The sequence below is a fragment of the Oratosquilla oratoria genome, chromosome 44, assembly GCF_046742065.1.
Source record: "Oratosquilla oratoria isolate Oo_2021 chromosome 44, ASM4674206v1, whole genome shotgun sequence".
Lineage (NCBI taxonomy): Eukaryota > Metazoa > Arthropoda > Malacostraca > Stomatopoda > Squillidae > Oratosquilla > Oratosquilla oratoria.
The window spans coordinates 23,008,157-23,035,872 of NC_134820.1; the positions used below are offsets into that span (position 1 = coordinate 23,008,157).

General features: G+C 39.3%; 1 protein-coding gene across 2 annotated transcripts; it reads left to right on the plus strand.

Moving 5' to 3' along the window:
• Nucleotides 1–5,046: 5,046 nt before the first annotated feature.
• Nucleotides 5,047–27,703, plus strand: LOC143022149 (uncharacterized). Of its 2 annotated transcripts, XM_076180180.1 has the most exons (4): nt 5,047–5,157; nt 11,811–11,933; nt 17,822–18,286; nt 18,369–27,703. In XM_076180180.1, exons 2-4 carry the CDS (start codon nt 11,879–11,881, stop codon nt 21,539–21,541), a joined length of 3,693 nt encoding a protein of 1,230 aa, XP_076036295.1. In that variant the 5' UTR covers nt 5,047–5,157; nt 11,811–11,878; the 3' UTR covers nt 21,542–27,703. The 2 variants fall into 2 exon arrangements, with proteins under 2 accessions (XP_076036295.1, XP_076036296.1); XM_076180181.1 differs by lacking the exon at nt 11,811–11,933 and having other exon boundaries at nt 5,087–5,157.
• The last annotated feature ends 13 nt before the right edge of the window (nt 27,704–27,716 follow it).

Sequence of the window (27,716 nt, forward strand, 5' to 3'; positions counted from 1 at the left end):
TAAGTATTGATGTGTTTCGGTGGCGTAGTCGCAAGCGTGCTGGTTTCACATTCGCTTAGTAGTGGGTTTGAATCCCGCACTCCTCTCCGACTCCCAATAATGACTGTTACCTGCCCCAACAGCCCTAGCGCATAGGTCAAAACCGGCAGCTTCAGCCGGAGCAACTCAGTATCTCTTGGCGTAGTCTCCTCACCTCCATTCCTTTGCCATTTTATTTATCTATTCATTTATGGTAACCACGTAATGCCATTGTTAGGAATAGTGATGCCAAGAGGAGATCAGAAAGGGGAAAGTCACCCCTTAACCTCATAAAGTGCCCAGCATCCTTTGCATGGATGATTACAGAACATTCGTTAAACCTACGTAAGCTTATACATGTCTTACCAGAAGGCTGGTGAACCAAAATAACATATGGTGACTTTAAGTCATCCTATATCAGCTACGTCACCTTACCCTTAGGGTATGTCATATTACGATAGCCTTTGTAGGAAAACTGTGAAAGTGACTGAGTATCAGTTTGTGAAATAGAAGGAATATATGACTGAAGCTCCTTCGAACAGATAAAAAAAGATCGGTTTAAGTCCAGTCTCCCTTGAATGATACCCCATAACTGATACTATAAACATTCAAATAAAAACAAGCTGAAAGTATTACATGTAGAATTTATTATAGCAGTTCATATAATATGGCGTTCATGTATCCAATCTGGCAAATTAAGACCAGAGTATCAGCGCTAACTTAACGTTAATTGATATGTATTTTTACGAGGCTCTCGGTTAGATAAAGTTGGGTATAACTAGGTAAAGTTAGGTTAGATTAGATCAGATTAGGATAGGAGAGGTATAGTTAAATGTTGGGTGAGGATTACAAAATACCACCACACTGACAACGACTGAACAAATAGTGTTGACAGTAACGGCTATATAGTTGGGTAAACGCGTTGGTAAGTTAAATAAAGATTAATCATTAGCCTTGTACTTTGAAGCTCGAAGCAAAATAGACTCATCATTCAAAAACAAAGAATTAGTGCTTTAGGCAATTGTTTGACGATAATCATTGAACCATGAACGATCATCGTTGAGCGATAATCGTGCCGAGCAGAACGTACGTTTAGCCACAACCTTAGTACCAACCATTTCTGCAGGAAATCCATTGTCATTTCGATGGGCAGTGCAGCAGTCACATGAGTAGCCTATATATGGTAATCCTAAAGTCAGCTTTTATCCCTACAGTGTATTTAATTCAAACTCCTTCTTCGCTGCGTTAATGCCCTTTTTATTTCCATCACGTTATGATTGTTGTTGCTTACAAAATAGTGTACAGCAGTTTGGAGAAACGGATGTTCCGTATGTTTCAAATGAAGTTGAAGGATGTCATCCACAACAGATTGCTTGTTTTGTACTTCGAGATGCACTCGTCTCTATTTATTTATTTATTTACTGTATTAATTTTGTTTATACAGTCCCGAATTCAGGCACGTTACATAATAGGCTAGTGGTTCTCAAACTATGGATCGCGACTCAAAACTGGGTCGCGAAATACAAATTTGATGGCTCGCAAGAACACAGGAAAATTCTCACGTTTTCAGTGTATTTCAGGTAAAGAAAGAGAAGTCTATCGTAGGAGTTGAGGCGGTGAAAGTGTAGCTCCCCTTTGTAACAACATACTTTACGAGCACGGTTTCTTGGCTCTGACTGGTATCAAAATTAAGTCGAGGAACAAGCTTAACCACAAGTAGTAACTGAAATACGTGACCATGCTTTACGTATGCGCGGTCACGCGTCCGTAAATAGTAGTAATAATAATAATAACTTTATTTGGTATTGGATCAATATACATGATGTGCAGATAATGAAAAGAACACATAGTTCGAAATAACAACTACAATTGCCGAGGATAACACAAAAAGCATGTTGTTTCATAAAAGGGTATTAAAAAAAAATGACAAATGCTGGCAAAAACCCAACGTTAACGATTTTGTATGTTTAGTATGAGATGTATCCTGATCACAAAGATCCCACGGGTTTGCCAGATTGGTAAATGAGAAGTAGCACCATGGATTCCATTTTAGTTTAGTGAACGAAAACTTGTGCCACGAATTGTATGACTTCAGTTTTGTGAATGAAAAACAGTGCCATGGATTCTACTAATTTACTTTTTAGAATGAAAGAAAAAACAGTGCAATGGATCCTATTAGTTTGAAATTAAAGACTGCCATGAATCTTGTTAGTTTAGTTTTGTGAAAAAAACAGTGTCATGGATTCCACTAGTTTAGTTTTGCGAATGAAAAGTTGTACGCATTTTTTCCAAAATAAAGTGTATATATCACTACATTTTTTCTGTACTTACGCCGGGTCGTGAGGGATTGAAATTTTCTGAATAGGGTAGCACATGAAAAAGTTTGAGAATCAATGTATTAAGCTACAAGACAATTTCGCGTTCGAAGTTGACTCATACTGAGCAAGTACCGTATATGAAATACAATACTAAAGTTCCTCATAACTTTAAGAAAAAACGTGTTTGTTTATAGAAAGCTTTTCTTTGTAGGGCTGACTACAGTATTTTGTAATTCCGTACTTTGTTAAACTATGGTCATCTATTACTAACTTCTTTCTTGTATATTGCAACAAATTCAGCTAGGTAAATGCATGAATACATGTATGTATTGAATCTAAATATGATAAATTGGAGAGTAGGAGACGGTGCCTCACGAGCGTTGTTCCTTTCCTGTATATTACAATTGGGTGCTTCAGATTATAATGTACTACTTCCTGGTACTCAAACTAATATCTAATTGCCCACTCCGCCCTGAGGTACAGGTAAGTTTTGTAATTAATTGATAGGTGACCCAAGCTGCCATATAACATTCACTATAACAACATGTTGATATTGTTGATGGCCTGCTACCTTCTATCCCGTGGTATTTGATATTTACTCTTAAACTGGGATGGATCTCTCCTTTATTGTCCTACACTTGCTGTTACAGCAGTAGAATAATGTATATCATTAATGGTACTACACTGATCTGGTACTCACTCATACTATTTTGGTACCTTTTAGTAATATTTTGTTGTTCCTGATGCATAATGCAATGTTCCTTTATTATGATGATGCTCAAGTCTTGGTCTCAATAGCCTACGTGTTACGAACATTTTTTGTAGTTTTAGCAAATCGATGATAATGTTTATGTGTAATATGTGTACTGATTGGTATTATTCGTGACTGTTTCTGGTCCCTTTCACCCCTACGTATGTTGTCTGTGTAACTTAGTGTAGAAAAACGGTCTAATGAGGACCACAATGGAAATAAGCTTAATGGTACATGTTTTTTTTTTGTGTTGTCTTCGGCATTTGTAATTGTAATTTCGAACTTGATGTTCTTTTCATTATCTGTATTTCATGCATTTGATTCATTGCCAAATAAACATTATTATTATTATTATCATCATCATCATCACCATTATTATTATTATTATTATTATTATTATTATTATTATTATTATTATTATTGTTATTATTATTATTATTATTACTATTATTATTATTATTGTTATTATTATCATTATCATTATTATTATTATTATATTATTATTATCATTATTATCATTATTATTATTATTATTATTATAATTATTATTGTTATTATTATTATTATTTAAACACAGTTGGGAAACACAGACCAAATGGCCTCTTCCTACTCCTTGTACACAGAGTTAGACGCTTTCCTCGATGCGTTCCTATGTGCGTTCCTCGGCGGTGCGTTACGCTTTAGTTTGGCCGCGGTTAGCGCTCCCAAAATATTAAAGCTTAAGAGACAGGTTCTTTATACCGAAATAACTCCGGTAGGCCACATACTATACAAAAGAAATTTTTCGTAGACCACATCCAAAAGGTAATAGGCCACATACTATACCGGCACCTATATTGCTTAAATTGTTTAAGAGCACCAACCGCGGCCAAACTACAGTGGAACGCACCGAGGAACGCGCCCCGCTCTGCTCGTACATGAAGGATAATCCCGTTCAATGCCTGGGTCAGAAGCAATGCAGCAAGGCACAGCACCTCCACAGCTTTCGGGCTTTCTGTAAAAGTGTAGTGAAAGATAGAAAATAAATAAATGAAATGCAGATTGTTACTACCCCTCTTGAGCAAGGGAATGAGCTTTCACTCGGAAAGGTGAAAATGATGATAACGAGTCCAGCACGTGATCAAAGACCAATGTGAACCAACCTCTAACACATAAGGCTAAACGGCGTAGTGGTAGCGTTCGCAATCGTTACTTCAGCGGTCCGAATTCGAATCCCGTTTAGAGCTGAAGTAATTTCAATTTTGTTCCATTGCGAGCCGTTACTCCAACTCTTGTGGATGGGAGTTGAGGATGTGTGTAAGTTCACAGTCCCCAAAGATAATATGAGCTCTGAGCTCTCATCCCAAAGGGTAATAGCTGTCGATCATGAGTCCAACAAGTGATCTAAGACCATGGGGAATCACACACACACCTCCCTCGGTTGATGATATTTGTTAAATATATATATATATATTTGTAAAGAACTCAAGCCTGGAGACGTTTCATTGTAATCGGATAAATGGGGCAAGTGGCAATCACTATACGCAATTGGAGCATAATTCCTTCAAGCCCATATGACTTTGCACCCGATCTGTGATTTTATTTTATTTTTTATGTATTTATTTATTTATATATTTATTATTTTTTGAGTACCCAAAAATGCCTTCCATATGTTTTATATTGTGGTGATTGATAGGCACCCTCCCTTTACAACTGCACGTCAGTATTTCTTTGATAATATACTATTTGAACATCATGCCAGAGCGGAATGGTCACCTGCTTATGTTATGAAAAATGAAACCCCCAAGAAATCTACAATAATAAGATATATTTCTCTAAATGATTTAGCCCCTTTGTGCTAGTATAATTGAATACGTAGGTATATTATGATTTTTGATGTACATAAGATTAAATGAGGATAGTTTTGGTTTACTTTTTTTTTTTATCCACAAACGACAGTTTTAAAATGTTCTACCAACGCGAGCGGGGAAAGAACGAGGAAAGGTAGGTTCTTTAAACGAAGAAACGCTACAGAAGAGAGAGGAAGAGTACAGTCTCACAAAATTTGAATATTAAGAGCTACGGTTTCAGGTAATACACATATCAACAAATGCAAACGCTGTGAAATCTATTGGGATATGATTTATATAATCCAAATGAAAATAAGAGAAATGGTACATTCGATAAAGAAAAGAGTACCGAGGAGTAAATTCAGTGCGCAGTGGGTAGAGTAGAACATAATTATGTATCTGAACGCCTCAAATATTAAGCATTTTCAAAATTGATTTTACTTTTTCCATTATTGTTTGGATAGTGTGTTTCCTAATATATAATTTTAGTTGTAAAAGTATTTTGTAGCGTTTAACTATGAGGGAGAAGGGGATAGTGATTGAGGACGGGGCCATGGAATTCCTCTGGCCATCTGATCAAATGTCGACATTTTACCTACAGCTTTGTTAAATAATTACTGATGTTCATTTATATGTATACGTAATGGTTAGTTGGTCTAGTGTACCTCCGTGTTTGGACTATATAATATCCGGAGAAGAACTGTTGGAAGCTAGCTTTTTATGAAGCTATCAAAATATAGTTTGATGTTGAAGCATTCTCAAAGCATAATAGGGTCTTCATGACAGACACGAAACTGATAATGTTTAAGTTTTCAAAGTGACTTGCTGCGTTCATGCACTAGATTGTATAACCCATGTAGTAACCGAAATACGTGACCATGCTTTACGTATGTGCAGTTATGAGTGTAAACGGTAGCATGTTTCATAAGATTATTAAAAAGAGAGAAATGCTTGCGAAAACTCAACGTTAGCGGTTTTGTATGTTTTATGGAGGCTATTGCACACGATTTGTGCACTTAGGTGCATTTAATCATGAACTTCAATTGGACAAGTTTCAGTTCCATCACAACCCCCCCCCCCACCATCGCTCCCCCTTCCCCCCCACACACACACTCGCACCCATGCTCATCGTAAGTGCACGCGCGTGCATGCGCTTGATAGTAGTAATAGTAGTAGTGGTGGTGGTGGTAGTGATGGTGGTGGTAGTACTATTAGTGGTGGTACTAGTAGTGGTAGTAGTAGTAATGGTGGTAGTAGTAGTAGTGATATTAGTGGTATTGGTGGTAGTAGTAGTGATGGTAGTGGTATTGGTGGTAGTAGTAGTGATGGTAGTGGTATTGGTGGTAGTAGTAGTGATAGTACTATCAGTTAAAGTAGTGGTGGTGATGGAAGTAGCGGTGGTGGCGATGGAAGTAGAGGTGGCGATGGAAGTAGCGGTGGTGGTGATGGAAGTAGTAGAGGTGGTGGTGATAATGATGGAAGTAGTAGAGGTGGTGGTGATAATGATGGAAGTAGTAGAGTTGTGAAGTAGCGGTGGTGGTGGTGGCGATGGAAGTAGCGGTGGTGGTGATAATGATGGAAGTAGCGGTGGTGGTGGTGGCGATGGAAGTAGCGGCGGTAGTGATAATGATGGAAGTAGCGGTGGTGGTGATAATGATGGAAGTAGCGGTGGTGGTGATGATGGAAGTAGCGCCGGTGGTGATGATGGAAGTAGCGCCGGTGGTGATGATGGAAGTAGCGCCGGTGGTGATGATGATAGAAGTAGCGGCGGTGGTGATGATAGAAGTAGCGGCGGTGGTGATAATGATGGAAGTAGCGGCGGTGGTGATAATGATGGAAGTAGCGGCGGTGGTGATAATGATGGAAGTAGCGGCGGTGGTGATAATGATGGAAGTAGCGGCGGTGGTGATAATGATGGAAGTAGCGGCGGTGGTGATAATGATGGTAGTAGAGGTGGTGGTGATAATGATGGAAGTAGCGGTGGTGGTGGTGGCGATGGAAGTAGCGGTGGTGGTGATAATGATGGAAGTAGTAGTGGTGGTGGTGATAATGATGGAAGTAGCGGTGGTGGTGGTGGCGATGGAAATAGCGGCGGTAGTGATAATGATGGAAGTAGCGGTGGTGGTGGTGATAATGATGGAAGTAGCGGTGGTGGTGGTGATAATGATGGAAGTCGCGGTGGTGGTCATAATGATGGAAGTAGAGGCGGTGGTGATAATGATGGAAGTAGCGGTGGTGGTGATGATGGAAGTAGCGGTGGTGGTGATGATGGAAGTAGTGGTGGTGATAATGATGGAAGTAGCGGTGGTGGTGATGATGGAAGTAGCGGTGGTGGTGATGATGGAAGTAGCGGCGGTGGTGATAATGATGGAAGTAGCGGCGGTGGTGATAATGATGGAAGTAGCGGTGGTGGTGATAATGATGGAAGTAGCGGCGGTGGTGATAATGATGGAAGTAGCGGCGGTGGTGATAATGATGGAAGTAGCGGTGGTGGTGATAATGATGGAAGTAGCGGTGGTGGTGATGATGGAAGTAGCGGCGGTGGTGATGATGGAAGTAGCGGTGGTGGTGATAATGATGGAAGTAGCGGCGGTGGTGATAATGATGGAAGTAGCGGCGGTGGTGATGATGGAAGTAGCGGTGGTGGTGGTGATGATGGAAGTAGCGGTGGTGGTGATGATGATGGAAGTAGCGGTGGTTGTGATGATGATGGAAGTAGCGGTGGTTGTGATGATGATGGAAGTAGCGGTGGTTGTGATGATGATGGAAGTAGCGGTGGTGGTGATGATGGAAGTAGCGGTGGTGGTGGTGATGATGGAAGTAGCGGCGGTGGTGATAATGATGGAAGTAACGGTGGTGGTGATAATGATGGGTGTAGTGGTGGTGGTGGCGATGGTGATGGAATTAGTGGTGGTGGAAGTAGTGATGGTGGCGATGGAAGTAGCGGTGGTGATGGTGGTAGTGGTAGTGATGCAAGTTGTAGTGATGAAGTAGTAATAGTCGTAGTAGCAGCAGCATTTTATTCACCGGTTTCCTGTTAACGTTTTTTGCTGTTATTGTTCTTGTCGTGTGCGTGCACGTATACTCGCGCACGAAATCGCACCAGCAAACACGTGCGTATGCACGTACACGCATAATGCACACACTAATGCTCACATACATGCACATTGACATACACACATGCGCATACACACGTGCATATACACGATTTCACTTGAGTGCTTGGCGTTTTAACATAGAGTTCAACGGGGCCTTTCACATGACGCGTTGCATGCACGTGAAACGCGGCGCAAACCAGCGAAGACGCGCGCAACCTTACTGGCTATTGGTCTGCGCTCAAGAGTCCGTTTAGGGTATTTGTAAACGTCGTGCAAAGTCAACCCTGTTACATGCCTCTTATTTTGTATATAATAAAGGAAGATGTATAGTACAAAGAATATAACTTTTTAGGATCATAAATACGATTGGCCACCCGATCATACCGGTCTCGCTTGTGGCATCTGGGCGTGGTAACGTGGGGAAGCCGTGTCACTTGTCATAGAAATTATTCAAATACTTGTGGTTCTAAAAAATTATAGCATTGACGCATTTTTAGGATTATTATTAGTCGTATTGTCGCGTTCGTTGTCGCTATTTTTACTATTATAATTATCATTCATTATTATTATTATAATAATTATTATTACCATTATTATTATATTATTATAAGTATTATAATTATTATAATCATTATCATTAGATTACCATGATTATCATTATTATTGTTTTATCATTATCATTACTTTGATTATGGCTATTATTTGATGTAATTATATTAATGTCAAGGGCAGCTAAGACTTCTTACAAGAGTAGTAGATCGACTTCTTACAAGAGTAGTAGATCTGGTTAAGATTAGAAATGGAGAGAGGGAGTGGTTTGAGGTGTAGGCGGGACTGCATCAGGGCTGTCGAATCTCCACGGCTTTTCAACATGTCACAATCTGACAGGTTTTGATTTACAGCTTTAAACCTAGCCACGATTCTAACAGCCCAATCAATCCAATTGCCAGCATGCTTTTGCCAATTGTAAGGAAAAAGTTTATTACACTGGATATGAAATAAAGAAGAAATACAAAACATAATTACTTGCATGATATAGAATATTTTTACAGATTAAACTTACATCATATGGGGTTTGAATGATAGCACGAATGTACTACAGTACATAACCCTCTTTATATGTGGGGCCCTTGCAGGTGCTATTTGGCTTTATCTATAGCCTGGTCCATATTCCTATTTACCTGACTTTACACATTCCTTCCACTTTATTTTCATGTGAAGGTGTACAAATTACCATTTGCTATCCATCGGAAAATTGCCAAGAACTAAGCATGATTTGTGATGGCACTACTTCCCTATGCCATTGTTGTTGTAATGACGACTCTTTTCTCTAAATTGCTCCATTTGTGTACTACTCTGCCGTACTCTGCAGCAATTTCCCTGCAACTGGTAATTAATTGTAAGTTATCTAATTTTATAGTCCTATCTCATTATCCAACTTAAGATAGCTTAGTAGTGATCAAATCCAACATTGTATATTGGCACCATAAGATAGCTAGTAAGGGCAGTCACAATATTATAAAATTCTCATTGCAATGTATGGACTAATATTACTTATGATACATCTTTGTGACACACCATGACTACGTGGAAAGGTAGTGCGGGGCGTAAATGCAGAAATGTCGGGCAGAAGATTGGGGATGCTTAGGGAAAGTGGAGAGAAATGAAAGGTGTTGGTTGTTATTTGTGGATAACATCCTGATTGTGGCGGATATCGGTGGAGGGATTAAGGCAGTTGGTGATGAAGTTTAGGAAGGTATGTGATAGGAGAAAGAGATAAATGTGGGTAAAAGGTAATGAGATGTACAAGGGGGCAGGGGAGACAGCAAGTTGAAAGTAATTCTTAAGAGGGAGGCTGGAAAAAAAGGATAGTTTTAAGTATTCAGGGTTGCATGTGACCTGAAGTGAAGTAGTGGAGGTTGATGTAGAAAAGGGTCATGAGAAATAGGCATCTAGGAATGGATGCAAAGATTGTTCCTATGGCACTGTATGGGACAGACTTTGAATTTAAGAGAGGCAGACAGGAAGAGTTTAAACGTGTATGGTAGGGGTTAAAGGTTGGAAAGAGTGAGAATTGAAGAAGTGAGGAGGAGAGCAGGTGTGGAAAAGGAGATGACAGAGTATTGGGATGATTTGGACACATGGAAAGAATGAGTGGAGAAATTTTAGTAAAAGATGCAGAAGGCAGAAATGGAGTGAACTTGAGGGGATGGTCAAGGATGAGGTGGATGGATGGGATGAAAGGGGCATTGGCAAGAGGGGAGTGTCTGTTGAGCATGGAAAAGGATAAGCAGCTCCCAGTCCTTTGTTTTCCACATGAGGGGGACAAAGAGGGAGGGTTGCAATGCAAGTGAAGCATCTCTGATGTAGATGTACTGTATCTTGCTTAATTGCATGAGACCTGGGTGGTGGGTGGGAGACGAGGATGGCCCCTCATCCAAGAGGAGCTAAGATGAGAGAGAAAGGTGATGGATGGGAGTGGGTGCATGCCTTGATTGGCATGCACCTCCCATGTGAAGGGCAAGAAGCCCTTGGTATATAGAAACTATTATTATTATTATTAATATTCAGCATTATTATTCAATATCATTTGATATTGTTATTATCATTACCATTGTTATTATTCATTATCATTACTGGATATTAGTAGTAGTAGTAGCAGCACTAACAATGTCATTGACATTGTTATTGGTTAATAATTTCAGTGTTATTGTTAATGTTATTATTCCATGGAGTGATTTACTGTTACAAATCTTGTTACATTGAATGGCAACTGGCATTATGTGTAGCTCACTTAAAATTGATCCCCCCCCCTCCGTTGCTCAACGTTGAACAGAAGTGTCCAGTATTCATCCGTTGGACTAGTATCTGCTGATTTTGAGGTTTTTTACCTCTTCTTCAGCTAGGGTGGAATATAAATGACCTATCACAGTAGTGCTTGTGACTTTCTTGTACAGTAAATGTTGTGAGTAGCCTGTCAATGTGGAGTTCTTGTATCGTACTTTTCAATTAAACCAGCATCTGCATTTTGTAACCTATGGTTATCACTGTAGGCCACAAATAGTTTGTTTTAATTAAAAAAACAAGACCGTTAAATACCCACCAATATCATTTAATACTTCCCCCCCACCCCCCAAAAAAACAGCACAAGAAAGTCTCAAGTTTCACTGGGATAGGTAATTTACATTTCCGAGCACATGAACGCTAATTATTAATGTAAGTATTCCATCCCAGCTGAAGAAGAGGTAAGAAACCTTAATCTGCAGATGTTGGTCCAACAAGTGAATATTGGAAACTTTTGTTCCACATTAAATAAAAAAATAAATAAATAAAAAAAATGAATCAATGTCACTGGTCATCCAGTTCAACATCTCCTCAGGTGCCAGTTCACTTGCTTGAGGTTGATATATACTGTAGAGGAGGAGGGTGCTTCCAACAAGAGGGATTCCGGCAGCCAAGGCCTCTCTACCTGCAGAGTGACCTTCCTTTCTGTGTATGGTATACCTGGTACCCACTACCTTAGACTGACCAGTGGTCTACCCAGTTAGTCTTCTGCAAGAGGGTTACATGAATGTCCTCAGTGCCCAGGGCAACCTGTAGGATGCAGATCTTCCCACCAAGGCTATTGACATTCCACTGCAGGAGATTTAGCTATCTCTGGGACAGTGGAAGAGGAGGTCGTTGTTCTTGCTCATGTACGGCGTCAACTGTTATCAGACAGTTTTGTTCAACTAAGGCTCTGCTCTCTACAAGTACTTGTCCTTGCTTAATACAGTAATTATTATTCTTATTCCAGCATTTACAAGTCGACCTTGATCATCTCGCTCAAGTTTAAGGGTGAAAAAGGAGGACCCAGCAATCAGTATGGCTCCACCTCAAGAACTGAGTCTTGAGGCTGAGCCCCAGAAAGATGATGAAAGTTAGTAGTTACCTTTTTTTTTTTTTTTTTTTTTTTTTTCCATCATATCCTTACCAGATTAGGAATTTGTGGGTTTCATTATTAAGCTCTTGGTCAATCTTTATATGTTTCTTTCTGGACAGGGATTGGGACCAGGCATCCTTCTCCCTGTAGCCCAACAGGGGACATTCCTAAAAAAAGTAAAGGTATAAGAGGGTTTAGGAGTTTTCCAACCAGCACCCAAAGGTTTGGGTCTTTTAATGTGCGTGGATGTGGTACAGATGAGAGTAAAAGGGAAGAGATAGGTAGTATGTTTGTGAGAAGAAAGATGGATGTGTTGGCTTTGAGTGAAACTAAGTTGAGAGGGAAGGGCGAGTGTGAGTTTGGGAGTGTAATTGGGAGGCATTCAGGAGTGAAAAGAGGAAGAGAAAGGGTGGCTATACTAGTAAGTGAAGAGATAGGATAATGTGGATAAAGGTGAAACGGGGAAAGGAGATGTGGGTTTTTATAAGTGCATATAGGCCTGGTAGTGAGAAGAGTGTAGAAGAAAGGAAGGCTTTTTGGATAGATTTAAATGAGTGCATAGAGGGATTAGGGAGAAACGTCAATGTAGTAGTACTGGGAGACCTTAATGCTAGGGTAGGAAATGAACCAATTGACAGAGGAAAGAATCGTAGTGGAGAGTTGATGGTGATGTGTCTAGACAGTTGATGGTAGCAAATACAGTGTTTCGGAAGAAAGTCAAACATAAGTACACATGGGAGAGGGTGGTGGATGGAAGGGTGGTAGATAGAGCATTAATGGACTATGTAGTGGTAGATAGGAGTATAATAGGAAGAGTTAAGGATGTACATGTGCTAAGGGGAGAGAGTGGGGGAATATCAAATCATTTTTTGGTGGAAGGTAAGTTGAGAATGGAGGATAGATGGAGAAAGAGGAAAAGGACAAAAGGTAGGGAGGTGCTTAGAGTGAACTCTTTAAATGAAAAGGAGTGGGAGTGAAGGATAGAGTAGAGCTAGGAGTGGAGGAGGAATGGGGAATGTTCAAGGATGGAGTCACAAAGTGTGCAGAGATGGTGTGTGGAACAAGAAGGATGGGAGGAAATAGAAGAAAGGGTAGTGAATGGTGGGATGAGGAAACAAAGAAGGTTGTAGAAGAGAAGAAGCAAGCTTTCACAGATTGGTTAGAAAAGAGAAGTAAAGCACAAGGTAAAGGAGGCAAAGAGGAGAGCAGATGTGAAATGGGGTAAGAGTATGACAGAAAATTTTGAAAGTAATAAAAAGATGTTTTGGAATCAAGTAGAGAAAAAAAGGTAAAAGGTGCAGATGAAGAGATGATAATGGAAGAGAAGGCAGTAAGGGGAAGATGGGCAGAGTATTTTAGGGAGTTCCTAAATGTGAAGAAGGATAGGGAGGGAAAGATAGTTGTAGAGGGAAGTGGTAAGAAAATGACCGTGATGAGTGAGGAAAATGGAGGAGAAATAAGGAAAGATGAAGTGAAGGCAGTTGTTAAGATGATGAAAGCAGGTAAGGCACCTGGTCTGGATGGATGCCATGCAGAATGTAAAAAAAAATGAGGTACAGTGATGGTGGACTGGCTGGTGGGGTTATTTAATGTTTGCTGGAGAGAGGGTAGAGTGCCGGAGGACTGGAGGAGTTCCTGTATAGTTCCACTTTACAAGGGAAAAGGGGACAAGTGTGAGTAGTAATTTCAGAGGGATTAGCTTGTTAAGTGTAGTTGGGAAGGCTTATGGGAGGATCTTGATTGAGAGGATTAGGAAAGGAACAGAGGGAGAAAATGGTGAAGAACAGTGGATTTAGGACAGGTAGAGGTTGTGTAGATCAGATCTTTGTGGCAAGGCAGATATGTGAGAAAGCTATAGGAAAAGGTAAGGATGTTTTTTTTGCTTTTATGGATCTGGAAAAGGCTTATGACAGGGTAGACAGGAAGGCACTGTGGGAGGTTTTGTAGATGTATGGGATGGGAGGAAAGCTTCTAGGAGCTGTCAAGAGTTTTTACGAGAGTAGTAGAGCGAATTGTTCAAGGTGAAGGTGGGACATTGTCAGGGATGTGTTATGTCACCCTGGCTGTTCAATTTATACATGGATGGGGTGGTGCAAGAGGTAAATGCAAGGGTGGTGGGTCAGGGATTGGAGATGGTTAAAGAAAATGGAGAAAAATGGGAGGTGAGCCAGCTGTTGTTTGCGGACGACACTGCACTTGTTGCTGGATCAGAGAAGGGATTGAGGAAGTTGGTGACAGAGTTTGGGAGAGTGTGTGAAAGAAGAAAGCTGATGATAAATATGGGTAAAAGTGGCAGCAGACTGGAAGTGAGCATTAAGGGAGAGCGATTGGAGGAAGTGGATAGTTTTAGATACTTGGGTGCAAATATGGCAGGAAATGGTGGAGTGGAGGTGGATGTAGAATGTATATTGAGTGAAGCGAGTAAATGCCTTGGTGGATTAAAAAGTGTAATGAGAAATAGACAATTTGGGAATGGATGCTAAGAGGAGACTGTATGAAGGAGTGATTGTGCCAACAGCACTGTATGGGGCAAAAACATGGAACATGAGAGAGGAATGTGTTTGAGATGAGGTGTCCGAGAAGTATGATGGGGGTGACTAGGCTGGATAGAGTGAGAAATGAGGAGGTAAGGAGAACAGGGGTGGTAAGGGAGTTGAGAGATAGGGTTGATGAAAGAATATTAGGAGGGTTTGGACACATGGAAAGAATGAGTGAAGAAAGACTAGTAAAAGAGGTATGAAAGGCAGATGTGGAGGGAGTGAACATGAGGGGGCGTCCTAGGATGAGATGGATGGGGTGAAGGGGGCTTTGGGGAAGAGGGGAATGTCTGTTGAGGAAGGATGGGAGAGGGCAGAAGACAGTGGTGAATGGAGAATGGTTGTACAGTATATGGATGATGCTGTGATGCATGAGGTGGAATGGGTGGGGGGGATGGGGGGTGAGGTAGTATGTGTGAGAAAAGTTTAACGGAGCCCAAAGGGATTTCTCCCCATCTCCTCCTTTTCTGCATGGGGGGACGGAGAGGGGGGGTTGCCGATTTAATGAAGTGGCCTTGCTGTGTCTTTCGACACTGCCTCTGACCCAGGGCAGTGGACAAGTTGGAGGGATGACCCGTCATCCAGGAGGTGCTAAGATAAGAGGGAGGGTGGAGTGTATTTAGGGATGGAATGGGTGGGAATGGTTTTATGCCTTTTTCTTTTTGGCTACCTCCCTTGTAAAGGGGAAAAAGCCTTGGTATATGTATGTATCTATATATGTGCCAAGGACACCTTTTCTCTTATAAAGGAAGTACCCAGTCAAGGCATACATGCACTCTCTCCCAATCCACTCCCATCACCTAGTTCCACGTGGATGATGGGTCAGCCCCGTCTCCTGCCCACTCCCCGTGTCGGAAGTAATGCATCATGACACAGCACATCCACAAGCATACTTGCTACATTTCCTTATTTCAATCCATATACAGTCTTTTGAGCCTAATTCTTATAGCTTTGATTCCAGTACAAGTTTTCAAAGCCTACATAATGCATACACATCTTTTTGCACATCATTTGCTGCTATAGAAGATATCTGAAAAAGAATAGCTTCCCACACAGTGGTGGATATCTGGAATAAATTAGACAAGGCAACAGTGTGTGTGCAAAAACTATACAGGAATTTAAGAATAAACTTGATGTTGAAAGATACAAAGACGGGTCACTACAAGCATAGCTCCCTTCCCGTATAGTACAACCAGGGCCCTGACAAGGGGAGGGGTGGGGGGGATGCCCTGGGGCGGCACATTTTGGGGGGGGGAGCGGCACTTTTGGTGCTTTTAATGCATGATTTATTTATCACAAGTTGTGTGTATGAATGATGTGTGTATAAACATTGCTTTGTGGATGAATGTTACATGCAAATTGTGCTAGTGACCATCAGATGTGGAAGGTGGTGGTGTATTTACCTAGTTGTATTTACCTAGTTGTATTTTACGGGAAGGGGAGCTATGCTCGTGGGGTCCCGTCTTCATATCTCATTTTATCTAAACTATTTTTAAATTCATGTATTGTTTTTGCACACACCACTTTCTCATCTAACTTGTTCCAACTGTCTATTACTCTGTGAGGAAAGCTGTTCTTTTTCAAATCTCTTCTATAGCTGTCTTTTTTTATTTTCTTTCCGTGTCCTCTAGTATTTCTGTCATCCCATTTTATCAGATTCTCTCTATCAGTAATTTCTATGCCTTTCATGATTCTGTAAATAGCTATCAAATCTCCTCTCTCTCTCTTCTTTGCTCTAGTGTCTGTAGTTCAAGTTTTTCTAGTCTCTCTTCATATGATAGGGCCCTGAATACAACTAAGTAACAACATTCTTTGGGTGACATTCCTTCTTCCCTTTCCAAAACTCTATCAACATAACAGTAAGGAGGTTACCAGTCTATCTCACAGGGAATGGTGTCTGCCCAAGAGGGGTGCCCCTTGTTGAAGGTAGGGTGTGGTAACTGTGAGAGGAAATCGGTCTGGGTTTTTTTTTAAGTAATGGCTCATGAAAGAGAGAGGTATAGAGCAGGTGGTAAGTGGGTGATATAAGTAGTGTTAGTGGTTAAGATATCTTGATGAACCATAATTGCTGGTCATCCTCATATGGCTTAAGAAAGAAGGATGGGGATTGCAGATTAGAGGCATAACCTCCTGTGTGGGGATGTGTTCATGTACCTGACTTGGGACAAGTCCATTGTAGAATCAAGTGCAATTAAGTTGGTGGGATACTGTTCTTAGTACAAGTTGTGTGTTAATTTTAGTCACCCCCATATATTCAGATCATTTGTTCACACTATGGCAACATAGGTTCACAAATCCTTTAAGGATACTTACTCTCATCCATTCTCGAAACATGACTTAACCATCTCAAATTGGCTCTACTTTCTCTCCCCAATCTCATTTGTACCCATCCCTTAGTGAACGCTATATGTTTCCATGGTATTAAATTTTACACTCTATATACAGTGAGACCTCTCATTAACGGATGTTAATTAGCTGTGTTTACAGTGTTTTTGGTGTTTTTGGTGCTGTTGATTAGTGCGTGCAATCACTATGCCACCCAAAAACCACTCCAAAACACCGAAAACACCGCAAACACAACTAATTAATGTCCGTTAATGAGAGGTCTCGCTGTACTGCATTGTTCTCAGATATCTTATTTCCACTACTGCTTCAGAGCTTATTTCATACATCCATCACCCAGACACTTGAGTGCATTACAAAAATTCCTTTGACAATTTTTTTTCCCTCTCCAACAACAACTTGTATATTCCTTGAACAGCATTTTTTTTTTTCTCAGTTCCTTTGTTTTTCCACAGCAAGGCCGCTTCATTAAATCGGCGACCCCCCCCCCCTCTCCGTCCCCCCATGCATAAAAGGAGAAGACGGGGAGAAATCCCTTCGGGCTGCGTCAAATTTTGCTCACACATACTACCTCACCCCCCATCCCCCATCCCCCCTCCCATTCCACCTCATGTATCACAACATCATCCATATACAACCCTTCTCCATTCACCCCTGTCTTCTGTCCTCTCCTGTCCTTCCTCAACAGACAATCCCCTCTTTCCCAAAGCCCCCTTCACCCCATCCATCCATCTCATCCATCTCATCCTAGGATGTCCCCTCATGTTCACTCTCTCCACATCTGCCTTCCACACCTCTTTTACTAGTCTTTCCAGGAGGTGCTAAGATAAGAGGGAGGGTGGAGGGGAGTGGAGTGTATTTAGGGACGGAATGGGTGGAAATGATTTTATGCCTTTTTCTTTTTGGCTACCTCCCTTGAAAGGGGGGAAAAAGCCTTGGTATATGTATGTATGTATGTATGTATATGTCCTTTGTTTTTCCTGCTGATATTTCTTTTCTTTACAGTTTCACTCGAAGAATCAGTACCAGGTTTTGGTTTAACTATGCATATAAAACCAAAAGGTAATGGAAAAATGAGAAAGGAGCAAAAAAGGAACAAGGGAAGATGCTTTCTAAGTAAGAAGAAAATTAAAGAAAAACATCCAAAGAAAAATTCAATAATAAAAGAAAAGACACCACTCGGAAAAAACACCAAGAAACAAAAAGGTGTTACACAATATCCAAGGAAACATCAATGTACCCTTTGTAAATCTAGTTTCAGATTTATGAGTCAGCTGAAACAGCATATTAGGATTCATACTGGGGAACGGCCATATATTTGTCATATATGTGGTGCCATGTTTGCCCAAACAAGCAATCTTAAAAAACATTGTATGTGTCACACAGGAGAAAAACCACATCAATGTCATTATTGCAGTCGATCCTTCACACAAACGAGCAACCTCAAGGTTCACCTACGGACTCATACAGGTGAGACACTTTATGATTGTTTATTTTGTAATACCACATTTTGCCACTCTTGTGATTTTAAAATACATATCTATCCACAAAGGTGAGAGACCGTATGTGTGCAGCAGTTGTGGAGCAACTTTCAGTCAATCAAGTAACCTAAAGAAGCACAAAGAAACGCACCAAGGAAGTATTGTCCCACCATCCACTTTCAGAGCCAATGTGGAGAAGAGGCAGCTTCGGTGGAAGAAAGGAGCTTCTCGTGCAAGGAAAACCAGAGCCAACAGAATGAAAGTTACAACCATAAAAGATGGTAAGAGGGTTAATGCTGCTGAATATTTCCGTAAATTAAGAAGAAAAATAAAAAGAACAAAGCGCATGAAGGGTTCTTCTACAACTTTGGTGGAGAAACTAGATAATGCAATGTTTGTAAATAAAGACTTTGTAAAAAGTACTGAAGATATCAGTAAATCATATGCTGCCAGGGAGAGGGAACAAGATGCTCAAAATTGTGAAATTATTGATATTGGTGAAACTTTAGTTTTACCTGGAACAATGGCCGAAGGTTCAGTTTTGCAAGGGCAAGCTCAGGAAGGTTTAGCTTTGCCAGGAGAAATTCCAAAAGATTTAGAATTGGTGGGACAAAATCTGGAAGACTCGTTTTTGCCAGGACAAAGTCTAGAAGGTTCAACTATGCCGAAACAAATTTTGGAAAACTTAGTTTTGCCAGAACAAAGTCTAAAAGAATCAATTTTGCCAGAACAAAATCTGGAATGTTCATTTCCAGAGAAAACATTTGAAAATGCAAATTATAGCACTCTTGCTCCATCACAGGAAGTTGCTAAAAGTAAAAATTCTCGTGAATTTAATTCTATTGTTGTTAAAGTGGAAAGAGAAATATTTTCAAATTGTACAAAGAACTCTGTTACTCTCTACAAAGGAGAACTAGAAACTGCAAACAAAGAGAAAGTATTCTCATCTTCACCATCAAAGTACGCAAGTAACGTTAAAGCTTCACCTTCAGAACTTGGAGAAAAAACTGAAAATTTATGTTACATTCACACTACCCCAACTGATAAACCTTTGGAAAATTTGTCCACAGTGCTCAAATTGAATTTGGATATGGATTCAACCTCCATTTTCACAGAAATTTCAGAAAAAATAATAGCAGGCAGTTCATATCAAAGAAAAAGAAAGAAATACTATAAGAAAACGGATGTACCCAAATTTGAATTGCCAAAAAGTGTAAATAATCAGCTACATGTATCAGTACTTAGTGAAGGAAAGGGAGAACAGAGGAAGAAAAAGAAAAGGGATCTTCCTACAGTGTTAGGAAAAAAGTTGCTAGTTAAGAAACCTGCAGATTCCTCCTCTGAAGCTTCAACAATAATTTTTGAAAATTTACCAACACAGAATGGAACTAAAGTGGATGAAAAATACCTTGTTGATTGGCCTCCAGCTTTGAAAGATACTCCATGTGACATGTGTATTAAACATTCTCTTATAAAGTCAAGAAAAACGTTAGAACCTAAAAGGCACATTTCTGAATTTACTGCAGCACTAGAAAAAGGGTCGAATCCAAAAAGAAGTGTAGAGATGAAAGATTTGCTTAGACAATCTACCAAAATGTATTCAGATGATTTATGCAACTCGTCACAAGCTTCATCACAAACAAGGTTGAATAAGATAAGTAAACCTTTAAATACACAAGTGAAGAGAAAATCATGCATTTCAGATTCTGTTACTATAGATATGGTAAGAGAAAAAACAAGGAAGTCGTCTGTTATAACAGGAGACAGAGCTAAAAGATCTAGTGATTCTGGCATTGATTCAGAAATAGATATGAATAGAAAATGTAACAAGTCAGATTATATAAAATTAAAAAATCGAGAAATACTTGAGAAACCCATGCATAAACAATTTTCTTCTGTGTTGGTGAATTCAAGACCCCAACATAGTAATAATGATTCATCTAAGGAAGGAAAGTTGGCAAGAAAGACAGAACATGGCACTGGTTCAAGCACTCGAGAGAAAAATTACCACAAAGGATGTTCATGTGATAGTCATAAAATGAGTTTAGACAGTAAGGAGATGACTCATGGTTCTAGAATGTTGGCAAAGAAGAAAATTGCTAAAGATGATTTATCAAGGCAATCAGAAGCTTCCACAAGTAGGAAAAATACTGATGATTCACACATGGTAAGGAATTTGACTATTGAATCCAAACAGATGCGTGATGCAACCAATGAGTTTATAGATTTATCATATAAAAAATGTCCTAAATCACCAGTCCAGGTAGAAAATTCAGGAACTAATAGGAAATATGCACATGATTCTTTGGATGTGACACGCAGTTACAGTAAGGAATGTTCACAGTCACTGAATGTAGTTGGTAAGGAATCTTCCACCAGAAAACAGTCTGAGAAAAATGTGTCTACAGGTTCTAGATGCATGAAACATGATGATTCAAAATATTACACAAGTAAAAACAGACATGATTCAAGAAGTGAATCAAGATGTTCCACAGCCAAGAAAAGACAGCATCATTCAAGCAGTGAATTGAGACATTTGAATGAAAATATTTTGTCAAGGAATTCAGCAAGCAAGAAAAAATGTGATTCAAGAAGTCAACCAAAATGTTTGGATAAATATACTTTGTCAAGAGATCCCACAAACAAAAAAAGATCTGATTTGAGTAATGAATTGAAACTGACAAAAGAATCCTCATATAAAAGAAATTATGATTCAAGCACAGAATCAAAATATGCTTCAAAGAAAAGAAAATGTGTTCATAAATCATCAGAACAGAAACACAGCAAAACAGATTTGGTCCAAGAGAACTCTGAATATGACCAAAAACAAAAATATTTTCATAGGTCAGGTGATGTGATAGAAAAATCAATCGAACAGAAAATTGATCTCCCTAAATGTCCCACTGTAGGTCAAGAAGGAAAAGCAATGCAGACACTAGATGCCATCAATACTGCTGCGCAAGATCCGGTTCAAGTGAAAGAAACTAACAGACCACCAGTAGTAACTGAAAAATCATGCAAGAATTGTGCACATATTATAGATTCCCCATACGTTTTGATAAGAAAACCAGTTGAACAGGAACCATTTGATCCTGATATCCCCTCCGTTTTGGTAATAGAAGTGAGCAGCCATGATGTGTGCAAGAGTGAAACGTCATTCTCTGATGATGAACAAGTAAAACGTGAAACCGATGCAAATAATTTACCTCAAAAATCGAGAGAATGTAGTGATAAAAATGGATAATTATAGTTCATCCAACAGATCAACAGAATGTCATGATTTGGCATATTGTTTTTGATTTACTGTATCAAACCTGGCCACAATTTGATTAGTTCTATCAATCCAATTGTCAGCATGCTTTTTGCCTTTAATCAGATTTTCTTTTGTACACTGGATATGAAATAAAGGCAAAATGTGTTACAGCATGCAACCCTGTTTTATACAAGGGGCACTTCCAAGTACCAATGGCAGGTGCCATTTTTCTATATAGGTCTAGTCTATATTCCTATTTACCTGGCTTCACACAATTCTTCTACTTTATATTTGTGTGAAGGAGGTTAACAAATCGTGTGCTACTTATCTGAATCTTGCTAAGGACAGAGTGCAATTTATGATGGTGAACTTGTTGATCAGGTAGCTACCATGGCTTCTTCAAAAGCACTGTATATCTTTCTACCAAATGAAGTTATCAGCTAAGAAGTATTAGCAAATTGCTCATTCACTCTATCAAATGGCTTAGGTGGTGATAGAAATATTTTTTGCCATTCACCCATTGTACTAGATGATGCGATTTATTGAAAAGTGCTGGTAAGAGCATTAGGCTACTCATTCCACCAGCAAAACTTGTCAACAATGAAATAAATAGTTTACTTCTTGTATGTAATCTGAACAAGAAAACTCATCCAGTTGTTCATTTTTATTGATTGCTCAGATTAGTAATTTCTTTGAAGCATTCACATGTGGTTCATCAGTATCTTTAAGGGAACTTGATACAAAGAAATGCAACAGTTTGCTTAAACTGATATGTGAAGTTGTTAAGCTATCAGAGAGAAGTGATATTTGTAATTGTACAGTGATCTCTGGATTAGCAAAGAGGGATGCATCATTAGATTCTTGATACCACTATTTTTGTGGATCACAAGGAAGGCACCTGATGAAAGATTTTTTTTTAAAGAAATCATTGATATTTTTCCCAGTCAGAACTTAGTCTGGAGGACACATCATTCCACAGCAAGAGAATACTTTGGAAAGAATTGGCTAATCTTGCAATCATGGAGTGGGATGAATTGAGTGCATCATTTGCTGACAAGGAGATGTATTCGAAAGCATTGGGTCATCTTGCCCTCTTAGGATTTTGTAATCCTGACCCACCATTTACTAGAGATGTAATGACTTTAAAAGAATTAGCCAATATAAGGCATGGTATGACAGGCATATCATTCTTTGACAAGAATATTCTTTTCCAAGTCTTGCCAGTAAATGGTTTGATATTTCAGGTCTACTTTATAGAGATGAAATATATTCAGAGGAACTTGCTAATCTTGCTTGCAAAAGGTTTGAAAGCATAGTAACATTGAATGGTGGGAAAGGATTCGGTATTTCTGATGTTCCCAAAGTATCTGTCTATGCCCCAGTACTTCATGCCCTGTAGTAGAAATGATATCCAAGAGAGATGAAGTTTGCTGTGATAAGGTTCTTCCTTTACCAGGTAGGCAGTCTTATGCTACTGTGAAGCATATGAACGATTTTCCTGAACTAAAGAACTTAATAAATAAAATTTCAGACTGATTTACAGTCTGTATCAAGGATACAGATTAGTATGAATTCAGATATGATACTTAAAGAGAGAGGTGATCTATTGCCACATAAAAATATTCTTGGTAAACATGGAGAATTTGTAGAACCAGAGCCTTCTTATGGGCTAGGATGCAGAGTTGAAGAATGGAGTTTGGCATCTGTGATTTAGATACATTGTTTGGGTCAATATGATAATTTGGTATAATGCAGAAATATGCATGATGCTAGGTTTAACTTTTTTCCCCTGGGGTTGTAGTCTTGAAATGTGAGGAAAAAATATAAATTGTTGTTGTTTAAGTATACTTGTTGCTGCAATAGATTGTTTTTACTGTGGATGAGGAGGGGAGGGGGACACCATATTGTGAAGTGGTCGGGGTAAATTGGTTCCAGCTATTGGGCCCTGTTGTGAAGGAGCTGAGCCTCACTGCATTACTATAACTCAGTGGCAGGAGACAGGTCAACCTTTCATCCCTGAGGTGCTGAGCTGGGAGGGGTGGTTAAATGGGATTTATGATATACAGTAGATGTGTGCATTGAATTAGCCACCCCAATTATATAAATTAAAAGGAATTTAGTGAATGCATGTGTATTTAGGTAGTTGTATTTACCTAATTGTAGTATATAGGGTCCTCGCTGTACTCGTGGGGTCGTCTCTTTGGCTATGCTTGTGTGATGTAATGAGATGAATAAGAAGGGTTAAGAGGTCTTGCATAGAATAGTGTACCTATCATTTTCAAATAATCTTCTATTGGGGAAGATTTTTATTAATGTGTGGAGGTGTTGTATAGTGGTATTTTTGGTGCAACATGTTATTATTCTCAATACTTAATTTCATGTAATTTGGAAGGTGTCTTTGTTTTCTAAATTGTTGGGAACAAAGCTGTGGAGACATAGTTGAGTGTGGTTCTTATGAATTGTTTGTAGAATGTGATTAGTTTCCCTCAGTTCTCTTAACCCCATGCATGTGATTTCTCCCCGTCTTCTCCTTTCCTGCATGAGGGGACAGAGAGGGGGGGTCGCCGAATTTATGAAGCGGCCTTGCTGTGGATGTGCTGTGACTTGTAACACTGCTTCTGACCCAGGGCAGTGGACAGGATGCAGGGATGACCAGTCATCCAGGAGGTGCCAAGAGAGGAGGGAGGGTGGAGGGGAGTGGAATATATGGGAAATGAAATAGGTGGGAGTGATTTCTATGCCTTTCTTTTTGGCTACCCCATGTGTAAGGGGGAAAAAGCCTTTGGTATATGTATGTACATCTTTCTTGTTTGTTGTCACTATCACATCTTTGACATGCAGGTTGAAGGTCATGTTTTGTGTAGTTTTACAGTGGAAGGGTATGGTAATTTAATTTCACTATTTGGGAATTGCTGATTAAATGAAGATGCCTTGCTGTGGATGTGCTGTGTCTTGCTGAATTGCTTCTGACCCAGGGCAATGTGAGAGATGTAGGAATGACCCATCATCCATGAAAAGCCAAGAAGAGAGGGATGGGGGGTGGAATGGGTGAGGATGAAATGGATGGGAGTAGAATTATGCATTTTGACTTAAGCTACCTCCCTTGGAAGGGGGAAAAACCCCTTGGTATATCTATGTATTTGGATCTACAGTATTTTTGATTCATTGTTTTCTAGTGTGAGCAGTGTTACTGATGATTTCTGGGATGAGGCATCCATTCTGCTATTTCTGAGCTATTGTTCTTGTTTCTCTAAGCTTGGATGTGGTATTGGGAGATTGCCTGTGATCTTTGAGGGACTTCATTGTACAGTCTTTCTGTCCAGGAAATTTGGTTGTCTTGGCTTACTCAGCACTGTATACCTGCTAAGAAGTTTGTTAGCCATTTCTTGTTATATTGGATAGCGTATATATTTTGTATGGTATGTGTCATATGTATATAAGTGTACAAAGAGAGTAGCACTATTTGTGGGGACCTAGTTCTTACTCTTCAGTTATCTTTCGTAATCTTTTCACCCAATTTTACTATTGTGCTGGTCATTAATGATATGGTTTAAGATCACAAAACTCCTCCCCTATTAGAAGGCTAGGACAGTGCCCCTCACAGAGGACTTTGTAGCATGGAATTTAATGAACCATGCCCTTGGTTCAACTTTGCCAGTAGCAGGATTTGAACCGCCATCCCCTCAACCTTCGCCACAAGTAACGACGCCCTAACTCGCTCAGTCTATAATTCAGTGGTGTCTCCTTATTTCCATAAATATAATCTGGTCACCTGCAAATAAGGTTACATAGCTACCTATTCAATTCACTAGTTACAGTAGGAACATTACAGGTGCTATAACAAAGGCCCGTGGTACCCCACGAGTCACTTTTCTCCAGCTGAGTGTGGTTTGCTTAATATCTCTCACCAACTCAAAGCCTTTCATCTCCCTCACTTTGTCTATACTCTCCTAAACTTAAACTCTCCTTTCCCTTTCTAGTTTCGGTGCTAATGTGTCCATATTTTTTCTTCCAAATTACTAATCTCTGGAAATCCTAGAGGGAATTAGTCCCCTTAGAAGTATAAGAAAATTAGTAGGGGACTGAGGAATGGTACAGGATAGATCCAAAGAAGTAGCAGAAAGGAAGAAAAGCAGTTGTAAAAAACGGTTCATTATTACTCTGCGAGTAAAAGTTCATGGGGATATCCCCCACAAAAAAAGTCCCTAAAGTATTGAATGCTTAGGACTTTGCAGTCAGTACCCCTATACAGGAGTAACTATGTTAATTTTTTTGTTTGAAAATGAAAAAATTGAACTATTGCACTGCCTAGATTGTTATCTTGTAACAAACTCTAAATGTAAGTTCCTTAAGTTGTGTATGTTGTTTATCATATTATGGTAAATAGAATTTTCCAGTAGACTATTTAGATTTCATCCTAATTATATTCTAGATCAATTTAGCTACTAGAATAGGTTTTCTTTCAATTTGAATAACAATTTAACAAGGGCTTAATCTCTATGCAATAAAAACTTTGGCCAGACATTGAGTTATAATGTACAGCTTCACCATATTTTGTAATCTATCCTCCAAAAGGACTTTCCACCTTGCCATGCAATACAAGTAATATGTGCTTCAGAAACTGAGGCTGTGATAAACATTAACCTCAAGTTTCACTTGCTGAAAATATTGAACCACACAGTGGGTGACACAGGTTCTTGAAATATCCCATAGATCACCCTGGGGAAGAAATTTAGACTTGTGTGTGTTGTATTAATGCGAGACATTTTCTGTGTTTTGGGTTCATAGTAAGAGGGAGTTGGTTACTGGTTGTCAGTAAAAGGTGGAGGAAATTCACTTGAAGTTGTTACAAACTGGGACTAAACCAAGGACCCAGTGTTGGTTTCTCAGGGTTGCATCTCCAGGTAGAGATGAGGGTGTTGTATTTTGAAGATGGGTTCCCGATGTTCATCTTACAGGACCATCACAGCCTCTAGTATTTAGTCACAAATATTAGATGTCCCTGCACACTTCTTGTACAGGTACAGTAGAAGGCAAATGTTCTGTTGCCTCTTCTGAAATTAACTGAGGGTGAAACATGTACATTCTTCCATGTATGATTTATCTGCCAAACAATTATTTTTTTTTTGTAAATGAAATTGCATTAGTGCAGTGGTCAAAAAGTTATATTTGTATTGAATATAAAAAAGGTGATATGGCATCTTTTACTGTACAAGTATTTCCTTTCATGATCATGGATTTGTTGTCTTGTCTTTAAAATTTACGGTGTCTCGTAATATTTGTACCATTCAAAGAAGTAGATGTTTGTGTTCCTGGCAACATCGATTGGAACCACTAAAGGGATCCAGACTGTCATACTACCTTCACCACCACTTCTAACAATGGTAGAATGTGGACACCGCTTCCTGAGTTAACGTGAGAATTGTTCCAGACTGCCATAAGGTTGGACTGGGTGGCCAGCCCCGCAAACCTCAAGGGGAAAAAAAGTTACATTCCCTCAATATTTAAACAGAAGTTAACAGACGTTCACAATGCTGGTTATCAATGATGAAATTCAAATCCTCCAAAACTGAAAACAAACAGAAGGGCAATATCCAAACCTTCAACAGTATAAAATAAACCTGTTGAGAGCTGAAACAAAAATTTGATGTAGCATGACACCATAACCAGAAGAAAATATATTGAACCTTGTTGAAAGCACTCGATGCAAATTCCGTATCATTAAAGAAAAAAATATAGAAAAAATATATTGGAAATGAACTAACGAACGGTCGAAATAAAAGTGAAAATGGTCATTGATAAAGATGATTACAATCAAGTCTTCAAAGGAATGATTTCGCACCTAAGAATGTTCAAGCTGTAGAAAACGTGTATTTTTTTTTCAAATTCCTCCCTTTTGAGTTGCCACTTTTGTATTCATTTTGGCTGCTGCAAGACTATTGCAATAATCTGTGCCCTCCAGGTAAGAATGCTTAATCTACATTCATATCCGATGGCGTTTTTTCTTAGCCTATCCAAACGTAACATTGTTTCTTAATTTTTTTTCTTTCCAAGCTAAAAGTTGATGTTGATTTACGGTAAAAGGAATAATTTGAGTTCGTTATTCATAGAATAGAAAATAAATATGGTGTACACAATAAAAGATAAAATCGAGTTGCAGGTTTTT

Excerpts from the sequence above, each read along its gene's own strand:
- LOC143022149 (XM_076180180.1), top strand. The coding sequence starts at position 11,879 with ATGGCTCCACCTCAAGAACTGAGTCTTGAGGCTGAGCCCCAGAAAGAT. Across the intron at positions 11,934-17,821 it reads GCCCCAGAAAGATGATGAAA|TTTCACTCGAAGAATCAGTA; the intron begins GTTAGTAGTTAC and ends TTTTCTTTACAG. Across the intron at positions 18,287-18,368 it reads TCACCTACGGACTCATACAG|GTGAGAGACCGTATGTGTGC; the intron begins GTGAGACACTTT and ends CTATCCACAAAG.